At 44.3% G+C, this 15,544-nt stretch overlaps 2 protein-coding genes across 6 annotated transcripts in view; one reads left to right on the forward strand and one right to left on the reverse strand.

Moving 5' to 3' along the window:
• Positions 1 to 14,167, forward strand: part of LOC134983979 (gastrula zinc finger protein XlCGF28.1-like) — a 32,166-nt gene extending 17,999 nt beyond the window's left edge. Inside the window, exons 2-6 of one of the 4 annotated variants that reach the window (XM_063949634.1) lie at positions 1,310 to 1,458; positions 3,340 to 3,463; positions 3,545 to 3,642; positions 3,789 to 3,996; positions 10,058 to 14,167. In XM_063949634.1, coding sequence (XP_063805704.1) covers positions 3,430 to 3,463; positions 3,545 to 3,642; positions 3,789 to 3,996; positions 10,058 to 11,136 — 1,419 coding nt within the window. In that variant the 5' untranslated portion in view covers positions 1,310 to 1,458; positions 3,340 to 3,429 and the 3' untranslated portion in view covers positions 11,137 to 14,167. Of the gene's footprint in view, positions 1 to 66; positions 1,459 to 3,339; positions 3,464 to 3,544; positions 3,643 to 3,788; positions 3,997 to 10,057 lie in introns of those variants that run through there. The other 3 variants (XM_063949633.1, XM_063949632.1, XM_063949635.1) reach the window with 3 other exon arrangements.
• The window catches only part of LOC134983965 (oocyte zinc finger protein XlCOF6.1-like), a 237,030-nt gene that overhangs the window by 40,262 nt on the left and 181,224 nt on the right, over positions 1 to 15,544 (reverse strand). The gene's annotated exons all lie outside the window — the stretch shown is intronic.

Consider the following 15,544-nt stretch of genomic DNA (forward strand, 5'->3'; position numbering starts at 1 on the left):
TTAGCAGGGCGCCGCAGAAAGGGCAGGGTGGGTTTTGCTCTTAAAAAATCGGGCAGGGCGCGGCGCCCTGCTAAAACAGCCTAGAGTGAACACTAGTATCAGACTTGGGAGCACTGTCCTGTCGTCCTCCCTTCCTGATTTTCCACCATGACAGAGCGGTTCTCCAAACTAGACCTGGTTACCTCACTAAAGTGGTTTCCTCTTTTCACCTTAATCAAGAGATTGTGGTTCCGACCTTAATCTCTTGAGACCTGTGGCTAAGGAACATTCATTTGTATGTGGTTAGGGCTCAACGTATCTTTTTGGACCATACTGCATCTATTAGGTGCTCTGATGCCCTTTTTGTTCTCTTTGAATTTCACAAGCGTAGCTGGCCTGCTAATAAGCAGACGCTGGCCAGATGGATTAGAATGGTCATTGCACTTGTTTGCACTTGAGCTGACATTCCATTACCAGCTTCAGTTTCTGCCCATTATACTCGGTCTGGGGGACCTTTTTGGGCGGCACGCAGTGGGGCGTCCGCCGAGCAATTGTGCAAGGCGGCTACGTGGTCTTCGTTCCAAACATTTGTTAGGTTTTATGCCTTTAATACATTTGCCTCCCAGGATGCTTCTTTTGGACGCCGGATTCTCTTATCCTGCTTTAGGACATCCCTGATGTTCCCTGTAGAACCCTATGTACTAGGCTGAAGGTAGGGAGAGTTATGGTAGACTCACCTTTGTTGGCTCTATTTCTTCTAAGTACATAGGGTCCACGGGGCGCCCACCCTGACGCACCTGGCCTCTCTGGGTTTGTATGGCATTGGCCTCTGGTTTCTTTCTCCTGTCGTGAGAATGTGTTATGTGTTTAACATCTTTCTTCTCTCCTTTTTGCTTCCTGCATTGAGCTGGTTAACAAAACTGATTGCCTGTGCCTGGAGGCGGAGTTATAGAGGAGGGAAGCTGACCATTCTGGGATTCTCTTGAAAAGCATTAACTGTTTGGTGCCCGGTTTCCTCATCCACTACTACAACCCCGATGTTCCCTGTGTACCTTATATGCTTCGAAGATAGTTAACAAAGGTAAGTCTACCATAACTCTCCCTTTTGGAATAGTCTGTATTTCAGAATTCTGGATATGGGAGACTTAACGTGTGTGTGTGTGTAGATAGATAGATAGATAGATAGATAGATAATATGAAAGAAATGTGTCCAGACAGAACCGTGTTTTGGAATTTTATATTTGACCCATTTATATTTGCACATTTTATCTGTTAGAAAAAAATATTTTTCATTGAAGTATCTCTCTCGATACACGGATTTACACAATAGTGAGTGTGAGACATCAGCAATAAGTAGTATTATGCAGGACCCAGAGCCCCATCCCGTTGCCTCCACCTCACTCACTGATACATGAGAGGCACAATGACCAGAAGATCCTGGAACTCACCAACAAGATCATTCAGCTGCTGACTGGAGAGGTGACTGCTGGGAATGGGACATTATACAGTAACACAAGGGGATGTATCTGGGTGATGACTGGAGAGGTGACTGCTGGGAATGGAACATTATACAGTAACACCAGGGGATGTGTCTGGGTAATTACTGGAGAGGTGACTGCTGGGAATGGCACATTATACAGTAACACCAGGGGATGTGTATGGGTGATGACTGGAGAGGTGACTGCTGGAGAATGGGACATTATACAGTAACACCAGGGGATGTGTCTGGGTGATGACTGGAGAGGTGACTACTGGGAATGGGACATTATACAGTAACACCGGGGGATGTGTCTGGGTGATGACTGGAGAGGTGAATGCTGGGAATGGGACATTATACAGTAACACCAGGGGATGTGACTGGAGAGGTGACTGCTGTGAATGGGGCATTATACAGTAACACCAGGGGGTGTGTCTGGGTGATGACTGGAGAGATGACTGCTGGGAATGGGGCATTATACAGTAACACCAGGGTATGTGGGTGATGACTGGAGAGGTGACTGCTGGGAATGGGACATTATACAGTAACACCAGGGGATGTGTCTGGGTGATGACTGGAGAGGTGACTGCTGGAGAATGGGACATTATACAGTAACACCAGGGGATGTGACTGGTGAGGTGACTGCTGGGAATGGGGCATTATACAGTAACACCAGGGTATGTGTCTGGGTGATGACTGGAGAGGTGACTGCTGGGAATGGGACATTATACAGTAACACCAGGGGATGTGTCTGGGTGATGACTGGAGAGGTGACTGCTGGGAATGGGGCATTATACAGTAACATCAGGGGATGTGTCTGGGTGATGACTGGAGAGGTGACTTCTGGGAATGGGACATTATATAGTAACACGAGGGGATGTGTCTGGGTGATGACAGGAGAGGTGACTGCTGGGAATGGGACATTATACAGTAACACCAGGGGTTGTGTCTGGGTGATGACTGGAGAGGTGACTGCTGGGAATGGGACATTATACAGTAACACCAGGGGATGTGTCTGGGTGATGACTGGAGAGGTGACTGCTGGGAATGGGACATTATACAGTAACACCAGGGGATGTGACTGGAGAGGTGACTGCTGGGAATGGGGCATTGTACAGTAACACCAGGGGATGTGACTGGAGAGGTGACTGCTGGGAATGGGGCATTATACAGTAACACCAGGGGATGTGTCTGGGTGATGACTGGAGAGGTGACTGCTGGGAATGGGACATTATACAGTAACACCGGGGGATGTGTCTGGGTGATGACTGGAGAGGTGACTGCTGGGAATGGGACATTATACAGTAACACCGGGGGATGTGTCTGGGTGATGACTGGAGAGGTGACTGCTGGGGATGGGGCATTATACAGTAACACCAGGGGATGTGTCTGGGTGATGACTGGAGAGGTGACTGCTGGTAATGGGACATTATACAGTAACACCAGGGGATGTGTATGGGTGATGACTGGAGAGGTGACTGCTGGGAATGGGGCATTATACAGTAACACCAGGGGATGTGTCTGTGTGATGACTGGAGAGGTGACTGCTGGGAATGGGACATTATACAGTAACACCAGGGAATGTGTTTGGGTGATGACTGGAGAGGTGACTGCTGGGAATGGGGCGTTATACAGTAACACCAGGGAATGTGTCCGGGTGATGACTGGAGAGGTGACTGCTGGGAATGGGACATTATACAGTAACACCGGGGGATATGTCTGAGTGATGACTGGAGAGGTGACTGCTGGGAATGGGGCATTATACAGTAACACTGGGGGATGTGTCTGGGTGATGACTGGAGAGGTGACTGCTGGGAATGGGACATTATACAGTAACACCAGAGGATGTGTCTGGGTGATGACTGTTTCATTGTGTGTGTCAGGTTCCTATAAGGTGTGAGGACGTCACCGTCTATTTCTCCACGGAGGAGTGGAAGTATATAGAGGAACACAGGGGTCTGTACAAGGACGTGATGATGGAGAATCACCGGCCCCTCACATCACTGGGTAAGAGGATAGAGAAAACAGGTTCACGGGTGACCTAATCACATATATACAATGTACTCAGTCACTGTGTGTCTCCTACAGATGGGGCCAGTAACAGGAATACCCCAGAGAGATGTCCCCGTCCTCTCTATTCCCAGGACTGTGCAGAGGTGAATCAGAAAATCCCACAGGAGGATCAGGTAGTTGGGATTTAGGGTCTCACTAAATACCAAAGTGACTGTCACTACTTTATGTGTGGAGAATCTGTGCGTCTTATACTCTGATGTCCTCCCTTTAAGTTTCTATTAATGAAATCAAATATTATTAAGATGTTTTTATTGTTTAGGGTGCAGCTCTGACTAATATTAAGGTAGAAGACAAAGATGGAGAAGAAAAGACGTATGTGACTGATATGAAGATAGAAAATGCAGAGGGAGAAGAAGAGACGTATGTGACTGATATGAAGGTAGAAGATACAGAGGAGGAAGAAGAGACTTATGTAATGTGTGATCAGCAGTGTAAGGAGGAGGAAATCCCTACAGACATCAGCACAGGTGAGTAATAATCACCAAGTATAGAACTGAGCCTTATATTCTCCTTATTCTGGTACAAGTGGCTGTCATCTTTAAAATTTAGCCACACCGTCACAAGATATAGTCACATATAGTACAGTATTAAGGAGTGGTGACTTGGCTGTGTTCCGGGCTCATTATTATATCTTGTATCTTACTGTTGGCACTACACAGGATGGTAGTGCTCACCTTTCCTTCTCCGGACAAGCGTTTTTCAAGATGCCCCAAACAATCTGAAAGTGGATTCATCAGAGAAAATGACTTTTCCCCTGTCCTCAGCAGTCCAATCCCTGTACCTTTTTCAGAATATCAGTCTGTCCCAGATGTTTTTCCTGGAGAGAAGTGGCTTCTTTGCTGCCCTTGTCATGCCAACTCACTCACAATTTTGCCTAAGAACACAGCCATGAATAAAGAATGGCACCAAAACATCCTTTTGGTGAGGAACAATGCCTTTTCAACCATGATGGAGCACCTTGCCATAAGACAGAAGTGATAACGAAGTGGTTCAGGGTTCAAAATATCTACATTGTGGTCTATGGCCTGAAAACCCCCCAGACCTTTATCCCATTGAGAACTTGTGGGCAGTCCTCAAGAGGCGGGTGGACAAACAAAACCCTACAAATTCTGACAAACTCCAAGCATTGATTAGGCAAGAATGGGCGGCCATCAGTCAGTATGTGGCTCAGAAGTTGATTGACAGAATGCCAGGGCGAATGGCAGAGGTCTTGAAAATGAAGGGTCAACACCGCAAATATTAACTCAAATGGGAGGAGTAATGAGCAGAAAGGAGAGGAGTCAGTATTCTTAAACACCCCCTCCCCCCCCCTTCCTTCTTCTAAAAGTAAAGTCTAGATCCGCCACCGGCTGACCACAGGTATGGGCACCTGGCTATCGGAGGGGTATTTCAAAAGTCTGGCGTGGCTGGCGTCCTCTCACTTTGTTTCAGGGGGCTGCAAATATCTTTATTCTGGGGACCAGCAGTATTATAGGAGGAGTACAGTGCAGAGTTTTGCTGACCAGTGACCACCAGTATTATACGTTCTCTGCCTGAAAAACGCTCCATATCTGTGCTCAGTGTGCTGCATATATCTGTGCTCACACTGCTTTATTGTGGGGACTGGGGACCACCAGTATATTATATAGGAGGAGTACAGTGCAGAGTTTTGCTGACCAGTGACCACCAGTATTATACGTTCTCTGCCTGAAAAACGCTCCATATCTGTGCTCAGTGTGCTGCATATATCTGTGCTCACACTGCTTTATTGTGGGGACTGGGGACCACCAGTATATTATATAGGAGGAGTACAGTGCAGAGTTTTGCTGACCAGTGACCACCAGTATTATACGTTGATCTATTACTGGCATATAATTCCACACATTAAAAAATGGAGAACAAAAATGTGGAGGGTAAAATAGGGAAAGATCAAGATCCACTTCCACCTCGTGCTGAAGCTGCTGCCACTAGTCATGGCGAGACGATGAAATGCCATCAACGTAGTCTGCCAAGGCCGATGCACAATGTCATAGTAGAGAGCATGTAAAATCCAATAAAATAAAGCTCAGTAAAATGACCCAAAAATCTAAATCAAAATCGTCTGAGGAGAAGCGTAAACTTGCCAATGTGCCATTTACGACATGGAGTGGCAAGGAACGGCTGAGGCCCTGGCCTATGTTCAAGGCTAGTGGTTCAGCTTCACCTGAGGATGGAAGCAGTCATCCTCCTGCTAGAAAACTTAAAAGAGTTAAGATGGCAAAAGCACAGCAAAGAACTGTGCGTTCTTCTAAATCACAAATCCCCAAGGAGAGTCCAATTGTGTCAGTTGCGATGCCTGACCTTCCCAACACTGGACGGGAAGAGGTTGCGCCTTCCACCATTTGCACGTTCCCTGCAATTGCTGGAAGGAGCACCCGCAGTCCAGTTCCTGATAGTCAAATTGAAGATGTCACTGTTGAAGTACACCAGGATGAGGATATGGGTGTTGCTGGTGCTGGGGAGGAAACTGACAGAGGATTCTGATGGTGAGGTGGTTTGTTTAAGTCAGGCACCCGGGGAGACACCTGTTGTCTGTGGGACGAATATGTCCATTGACATGCCTGGTCAAAATACAAAAAAAATCACCTCTTCGGTGTGGAATTATTTTAACAGAAATGCGGACAACTGGTGTCTAGCCATGTGTCGCCTTTGTCAAGCTGTAATAAGTAGGCGTAAGGACGTTAACCACCTAGGAACATCCTCCCTTATACGTCACCTGGACCGCATTCATCAGAAGTCAGTGACAAGTTCAAAAACTTTGGATGACAGCGGAAGCAGTCCACTGACCACTAAATCCCTTCCTCTTGTAACCAAGCTCCTGCAAACCACACCACCAACTCCCTCAGTGTCAATTTCCTCCTTACACAGGAAAGCCAATAGTCCTGCAGGCCATGTCACTGTCAAGTCTGACGAGTCCTCTCCTGCCTGGGATTCCTCCGATGCATCCTTGAGTGTAACGCCTACTGCTGCTGGTGCTGCTGTTGTTGCTGCTGGGAGTCGATCGTCATCCCAGAGGGGAAGTCGGAAGACCCCTTGTACTACTTCCAGTAAGCAATTGACTGTCCAACAGTCCTTTGCGAGGAAGATGAAATATCACAGCAGTCATCCTGCTGCAAAGCGGATAACTCAGGCCTTGGCAGCCTGGGCGGCCTGGGCGGTGAGAAACGTGTGTCCGGTATCCACCGTTAATTCACAGGCAACTAGAGACTTGATTGAGGTACTGTGTCCCCGGTACAAAATACCATCTAGGTTCCATTTCTCTAGGCAGGCGATACCGAAAATGTACACAGACGTCAGAAAAAGAGTCACCAGTGTTCTAAAAAATGCAGTTGTACCCAATGTCCACTTAACCATGGACAAGTGGAGCAGGGCAGACTCAGGACTATATGACTGTGACAGCCCACTGGGTAGATGTATTGCCTCCCGCAGCAAGAACAGCAGCGGCGGCACCAGTAGCAGCATCTCGCAAACGCCAACTCGTTCCTAGACAGGCTACGCTTTGTATCACCGCTTTCCAGAAGAGGCACACAGCTGACAACCTCTTACGGAAACTGAGGAACATCATCGCAGAATGGCTTACCCCAATTGGACTCTCCTGGGGATTTGTGACATCGGACAACGCCAGCAATATTGTGCGTGCATTACATCTGGGCAAATGTCCCATGTTTTGCACATACATTGAATTTGGTGGTGCAGAATTATTTAAAAAACTACAGGGGCGTGCAAGAGATGCTGTCGGTGGCCCGAAGAATTGCGGGCCACTTTCGGCATTCAGCCACCGCGTGCCGAAGACTGGAGCACCAGCAAACAGTCCTGAACCTGCCCTGCCATCATCTGAAGCAAGAGGTTGTAACGAGGTGGAATTCAACCCTCTATATGCTTCAGAGGATGGAGGAGCAGCAAAAGGCCATTCAAGCCTATACATCTGCCTACGATATAGGCAAAGGAGGGGGAATGCACCTGACTCAAGCGCACTGGAGAATGATTTCAACGTTGTGCAAGGTTCTGCAACCCTTTGAACTTGCCACACGTGAAGTCAGTTCAGACACTGCCAGCCTGAGTCAGGTCATTCCCCTCATCAGGCTTTTGCAGAAGAAGCTGGAGACATTGAAGGAGGAGCTAAAACAGAGTGATTCCGCTAGGCATGTGGGACTTGTGGATGGAGCCCTTAATTCGCTTAACCAGGATTCACGGGTGGTCAATCTGTTGAAATCAGAGCACTACATTTTGTCCACCGTGCTGGATCCTAGATTTAAAACCTACGTTGTATCTCTCTCTCCGGCAGACACAAGTCTGCAGAGGTTCAAAGACCTGCTGGTGAGAGAATTGTCAAGTCAAGCAGAACGTGACCCGTCAACAGCTCCTCCTTCACATTCTCCCGCAACTGGGGGTGCGAGGAAAAGGCTAAGAATTCCGAGCCCACCCGCTGGCGGTGATGCAGGGCAGTCTGGAGCGAGTGCTGACATCTGGTCCGGACTGAAGGACCTGCCAACGATTACTGACATGTCGTCTACTGTCACTGCATATGATTCTGTCACCATTGAAAGAATGGTGGAGGATTAAATGAGTGACCGCATCCAAGTAGGCACGTCAGACAGTCTGTATGTATACTGGCAGGAAAAAGAGGCAATTTGGAGGCCCTTGCAGAAACTGGCTTTATTTTACCTAAGTTGCCCCCCCTCCAGTGTGTACTCCGAAAGAGTGTTTAGTGCAGCCGCTCACCTTGTCAGCAATCGGCGTACGAGGTTGCTTCCAGAAAATGTGGAGAAGATGATGTTCATCAAAATGAATTATAATCAATTCTTGCGTGGAGACATTCACCAGCAATTGCCTCCAGAAAGTACACAGGGACCTGAGATGGTGGATTCCAGTGGGGACGAATTAATAATCTGTGAGGAGGGGGATGTACACAGTGAAAGGGGTGAGGAATCGGACGATGAGGAGGAGGTGGACATCTTGCCTCTGAAGAGCCAGTTTGTGCAAGGAGCGATTGATTGCTTCTTTTTTGGTGGGGGCCCAAACCAACCAGTCATTTCAGTCACAGTCGTGTGGCAGACCCTGTGGCTGAAATGATGGGTTTGTTAAAGTGTGCATGTCCTGTTTATACAACATAAGGGTGGGTGGGAGGGCCCAAGGACAATTCCATCTTGCACCTCTTTTTTCTTTCATTTTTCTATGCATCATGTGCTGTTTGGGGACTATTTTTTTTAAGTGCCATCCTGCCTGACACTGCAGTGCCACTCCTAGATGGGCCAAGTGTTTGTGTCGGCCACTTGTGTCGCTTAGCTTAGTCATCCAGCGACCTCGGTGCAAATTTTAGGACTAAAAATAATATTGTGAGGTGTTCAGAATAGACTGAAAATGAGTGGAAATTATGGTTATTGAGGTTAATAATACTATGGGATCAAAATGACCCCCAAATTCTATGATTTAAGCTGTTTTTGAGGGGTTTTTGTAAAAAAAACCACAGAATCCAAAACACGACCGAATCCGACAAAAAAATTTTCAGGGAGGTTTTGCCAAAACGCGTCCAAATCCAAAACATGGCCGCGGAACTGAATCCAAAACCAAAACACAAAACCCGAAAAATGTCTGATGCACATCACTAAATAAAACAGGTTTTATTTCGTTACTGTGCATTTAAATTGAAAATTTCTTAAAATATACTGGTGTGCTCAGACTTTTGACAAGTAGTGTATATACATCATTAGTAGATGTAATTAATCATGTGTGGTTATACTGTCTACTAAATTAGTTTTATACATATGCTCAATCCAGGGAGACACTGAGATTAATATGGCCGTATTCACATACAAATAATTATTCCTTGTTGGCTACAGCTGTATGAAGGCGTGAGAAGAGCTCACAGAGCCTGACATAGATACAGAAGGGCTGATTACTAGCACTGGCTAGCTGCGTTACTGAGTAATGGCCAATCAGCACTACACTGTAGCCAATGATGACTGATACACACACAGGATAATAGTGACTGTAGCCAATGCTGACTGAAACACACAGGATAATTGTGACTGTAGCAAATGCTGACTGATATACACATAGGATAATAGTGACTGTAGCCAATGCTGGCTGATATACACACAGGATAATAGTGACTGTAGCCAATGCTGACTGATATACACACAGGGTAATAGTGACTGTAGCCATAGGGAGAACGCATGCTCATAGACAGTCACCATTCCCAGTCACCATATTAACACTACTGCTGTAATTATATGGGAGATTAATTACTAATTTCCACAGACATCACTTTAGTCCCTTGGTGACAATACACATCATTTTAATTACTTATTTTATATTACTTTTATTTATTTATTTTATATCTTTCACAGCTTACAAGCACCTTTTAGAAAAAGATATTTCAGCATTATAATAAAATGTAGCTTTATATACTGTACTTATAATTTTGCTTTGGGTGGACATGAGTGCCTCACACAAGCCATTACACGTGTTATGGGTTAACAATGATATTTCTATATATTGTATTCCCAGCAGATGGATGTAACAGAAGAAATATATGGCAGGAGCATCTCCCTTTATCTCCAGACTGTAACATAGAAGATAACATCACAAGAGATTCTCCAGCAGAAACTCCTATTACCTCAGTTATGCATCCAGATCTTCACAGTACAGATCTGTTATCTGACCCCACTTATCATGAGGAATGGTCTGATAGAGTAGATACCAAATACTTTACACAGGACACAAAGCCTATTACCTATCAGCCAGCTAAGACATTTCCATGCTCAGAGTGTGGGAAATGTTTTACAAAGAAATCAAATCTTGTTATTCATGAGAGACGTCACACAGGTGAGAAGCCATTTCCATGTCCTGAGTGTGGAAAATGTTTTACACTGAAATCAAATCTTGTTAAACATGGGAGAAGTCACACAGGTGAGAAGCCATATTCATGTTCTGAGTGTGGGAAATGTTTTACACAAAAAAATGATCTTGTTATACATGAGAGAACTCACACAGGAGAGAAGCCATTTTCATGTTCTGAGTGTGAAAAATGTTTTACACATAAATTTTATCTTGTTGTACATGAGAGAAGTCACACAGGTGAGAAACCATTTCCATGTTCTGTGTGTGGGAAATGTTTTATACAAAAATCACATCTTGTAACACATGAGAGAAGTCACGCAGGTGAGAAGCCATTTCCATGTTATGAGTGTGGAAAATGTTTCACACTGAAATCATCTCTTGTTATACATAAGAGAAATCACACAGGAGAGAAGCCATTTCCATGCCCCGAGTGTGGAAAATGTTTTAAACGGAAATCATTACTTGTTATACATAAGAGAAGTCACACAGGTGAGAAGCCATTTCCATGTTCTGAGTGTGGGAAATGTTTTTCACAGAAATCACATCTTGTTATACATAAGAGACTTCACACAGGTGAGAAGCCATATCCATGTTCTGTGTGTGGGAAATGTTTTACACGGAAATTGCTTCTCGATACACATAAAAGAAATCACACAAGTGATAAGCCATTTCCCTGTTCTGAGTGTGGGATATGTTTTACACAGAAATCAGCTCTTGTTGCACATCAGAGAAGTCACATAGGTTAGATGCCATTTCCATGTTCTGATTGAAAAAAATTCTTGAAATCAGATCTTGTTAAACATTAAGTTAGTCACACATTTAAATAGATAAGACTGCATTTTTGCAGGGTGAAATTTTTTTGTCCTAAACAACAGTTGTATGAAGATCTTGTTAGGCATAGTATTTAACCAGATACAGGATCTTCATTGACTTTTCAAATTTTTTCGTTGTATAAAGGGATGAGCTTTTATTGTTTGTGCTGTTCTATAACTTTTCTTTTGTTATTTGTAGTATGTATTTGGTGAGATAATTTTTAATCATTGAGCAGATGGGAAGGAAAGGTCTCTCTTCCATGTGTAGTTTTTGGAGATTTGTTACCCAAATGGTATGAGCGTAGGATGACATGAACAGTGCCCAAGAGGAGTAATAAAGCCTAAACTCCATCCTTCTAAATATGGTCTCATACCTGACATGTTCCTGTTGACTTCCTCCCCACCGGCAATAGCCTGTAATATACAGCAGGATACCAGGTGCTAGAGTAACGTGATGTCATAAGTGATCTCTGTGATGTCATATGTTTGTGTTATAAAAATGTAAAGGTTGGAGACTTCCGCTTCCGGCTCCGGCATGTGAGCAGCGCTGCGGGACAGCTCCTTCCACACGCCGCCGATTACAGCCATTTCACGGTTCCTAGAGCCTCCACATACCGCTACACCTGCAGCCGATCCTCCGGTGACAGTGGAGACTCGCATGGAGAAATATCTCCGTGCTTCCATGCCCCGCAGTCGGAGCTCAAAAAACGGGAAGGGGGAATCCAAGATGGCGCCCGCCAAGGAGACGCGTGGGACAGCCGCTTCTGCCTCCCCAGGGTCTAAGGACACTGCCTGAGCCTCATCACAGGGCACAGAACGCCCTGGTGCAGCATCCAGCAGTGAGTATATTGCTCCTACTCACACTGTGCTCCTTATACACTCAGAATCCTCCCTGCCAGCTCCTAACACCCCAGTCACATATGGTGATATGATGGCAACTGGGAGGGCAGCCATAGCACCTCCTTCTGGCTGCACAAATAGCTGATATAGCAAAGCAGAATGACTCCCTTACAAAAAAGATTCAGAAATCTGAATGTCAAGTGGGCGCTTTATTTGGAGAGGTTTCTAAGTCCATGCTAAACAATTGGACGATCTTGAAAATAGGCCATGGATCAACCCCTACTTATATACATCAGTTCTGGAACAAGGTTTTGGTATTTATAAATGATACCTTCAATTTACAATTATCTTTACTGCCCCTCCCATTTCTATGTGCTAATCTTACGGAATGGTTGACTGAAGGTTTACAAAAGAATCTTGTACCGATACTAATAAATATAATTACTATTGCTAAAAAAGTTCTCTTGACCCATTGGATTACTAGACATACTTCCTCATTATCTGAGGTTAAAACTTTACTTTTGAAAACTTTATATGCAGATAGGCAGACTGCACTGCCAGATTTGGAAAAAGGGGCTGTTTCGTTTTATAGGAAATGGGGTCCTTACATAGAAACATTACACAATGATTTACAATCACAGGTTTATAAGCTGTTTGATAAAACAAATTGGTGGGCATACAGGTGTATAGAACGGGGAATGTGTGCTTAATATTGTTATGATACGCTGGCCTTTTTATTATTATTATTACCCTTTATTTATATGGCGCCACAAGGGTTCCGCAGTGCCCAATTACAGAGTACATAAACAAATAATCAAGCAGGAAAACAGCAACTTACAGTTGACAATATAGAACAAGTACAGGGTAAATAAACATAGCTACATCAGCAGATAACACTGGAATAAGTATCAGGTGGCAGAAGACTGCTGGATTTGGTGCAGTTGAATATTATTAAAGTAAGAAAAGGATAAGCACATGAGGGAAGAGGGCTCTGCTCGTGAGAGCTTACATTCTAAAGGGGAGGGTAGACAGACGGGTGAGACAGATTGGGTACATAGAGAGCGTGGAACAGAGGTTTATGATGAGATTTGGCTGGGTTTGGTGAAGAAGTGGGTCTTGAGAGCCCGTTTGAATATTTAATATTCTATTGTACAATATTCTATTGTACAATTGCCTACAATTTTTGAAATGTTGTTATTGTTATTCCTGATGTCTATTCTCTGGATATGATGCTTTGCATATACTTATTTTTCTGCGAGACACTAGTATGTACTATGTTTTTTGCTAGGCATCGGTTACCGCCGGACCATTCCACAGCTTCCCCCCTTCTCCTTATTCTATCTTTCCCCTCTAAGTTTCATCTGTGTTATGCTGTTAATATTTTCAGTTTCTATCAGAAATGACCAGAGAGACGAGACATGATTTTTTACTGCTGACCTGTAATATTGATACACTGGTGTTATTTTCCATGGAAATACGCTAATTAATATTACTGCAAACATTTCTATGGCCATCATGCTTGATTGGTTTCTTTATGTGGACTCTGTGTTATATATTTTGTCTTGTTTGCCTCTCTGGAAAAAAATCCAATAAATATATTTAAAAAAAGAAAAGAAAGAAAAAAAAAATTCAAGATTGACCAACAGAGAAATAGTTTTTCAGTATAGAGGGGACATGTTTGTCATTAATATTTATTTCACTGTGTTACTAATGTTTAAGGGGTCTATTCATGAAGCAGGTAAAAGTGTGGAGAAGTGAGCCAGTGGAGAAGTTTCCTTTAGCAACCAATCAGCACTGAAGTAACATTTTTAATCTGCATTCTATACAATTGTACGGAGCAGTTAATAGGTTGCCATGGGCAACTTCTCCACAGGCTCACTTCTCCACACTTTTCACAGCTTCATGAATAGACCACTGAGAGAGAGACAGCACAATAAGGACTGTCCTATACGTGGGTGCCCCTGGAGCTCTGGGTGCAGCCCGGTGTGTGTATATTTGTGTGTCTATAGATAGACACTCTTCCCTATCTCTCTACTCTGATTGGTTGATGCTATTTAGAATTTTCTGTTTAAAACTGTGCTATATACACTGATATTGTCATAAATGCTACATTCCTGTATCATGCAAGGCTGTTTTGTTTTACTTTTGCATCACTTATTGGTACTTTGCACACAGTCTGTTCTGTACATTGTTGAATGGGTCCTGCAACGTAGCACACAGTCTGCTATGAGACTCAGTGATTGATAGTCTTATGCTGTTTGGGGGTGGCAATGGCCTCCATTTCTCCAAATGAAGGCATGACGCCGCTAGTTAGGGGGACGAAAAGAAGCCATTGTTGGACATAATTTCTTGGCCTCTGCAATGGGTGGCTTGCTCAACGCCATGGGTGTACCGCAAGCCACCGTGGGTGAGTCCAGTGATCCAGTGCTGTATCCTAGGATGCAGGTCAGATCACTGCTGCAGTGGGAGACATGTGTTTTGTAATAGACGCCTCCTGCTGCATCAGCATACAGCGCTATCACTGCTGTTTCCAAGGAAGTGATAGCAACTCCGACCACATCTGAACCAGGCCAAATATTAGTGCAGAGAAAATCCATGAAGTCTTATCATGGACAAGGAAACGGGTCATCAGAATGATGGAATGTTCAAGCAGAATGCAATACAAAGGGAGACTTATATAAAGTCGGAATTGCAGAGCACATGCTGAATACATTAAGGAAGGAGGAGCACATTATATCAGTGCATTACAAAGGTACACACTCATGCAGCCCAATAGATATGAAATTTATAGGATTCAAGGAAGGTAAAATTAATTGGGGAGATGGGAGTGTAGGGGACACACCAAAGTATGAAACTAAGTATTAAAATGGATTTGTGATATTAAAAACACTAACACTAGGGCTCAAAAGACTTAATGAGACCACACACACTAATTATACCATTCTACTAGGGAATTTCAACCAGTCCCAATACTATAAAAGTTGTATTGTTCATACTTGCTGTCACCTATGTCTTTGTCCACTGTTTACGACGCTGTGACACGAATGTCATTTTATTGATTGTGTAACATCATTTAAACCAAACTGTTACTGTACTAATGCTTCCAGAAAATAAGAATTTACTCACCGGTAATTCTATTTCTCGTAGTCCGTAGTGGATGCTGGGGACTCCGTAAGGACCATGGGGAATCGACGGGCTCCGCAGGAGACTGGGCACTCTAAAGAAAGATTAGGTACTATCTGGTGTGCACTGGCTCCTCCCTCTATGCCCCTCCTCCAGACCTCCGTTAAGGAAACTGTGCCCGGAAGAGCTGACATTACAAGGAAAGGATTTTGGAATCCAGGGTAAGACTCCTACCAGCCACACCAATCACACCGTACAACTTGTGATAACTTTTTACCCAGTTAACAGTATGAACGACAACCGAGCATCACTCAACGGATGGCTCATAACAATAACCCTTTATTAAGCAATAACTATATACACGTATTGCAGAAAGTCC

The sequence above is a fragment of the Pseudophryne corroboree genome (assembly GCF_028390025.1).
Source record: "Pseudophryne corroboree isolate aPseCor3 chromosome 3 unlocalized genomic scaffold, aPseCor3.hap2 SUPER_3_unloc_3, whole genome shotgun sequence".
Classification (NCBI taxonomy): Eukaryota; Metazoa; Chordata; class Amphibia; order Anura; family Myobatrachidae; genus Pseudophryne; species Pseudophryne corroboree.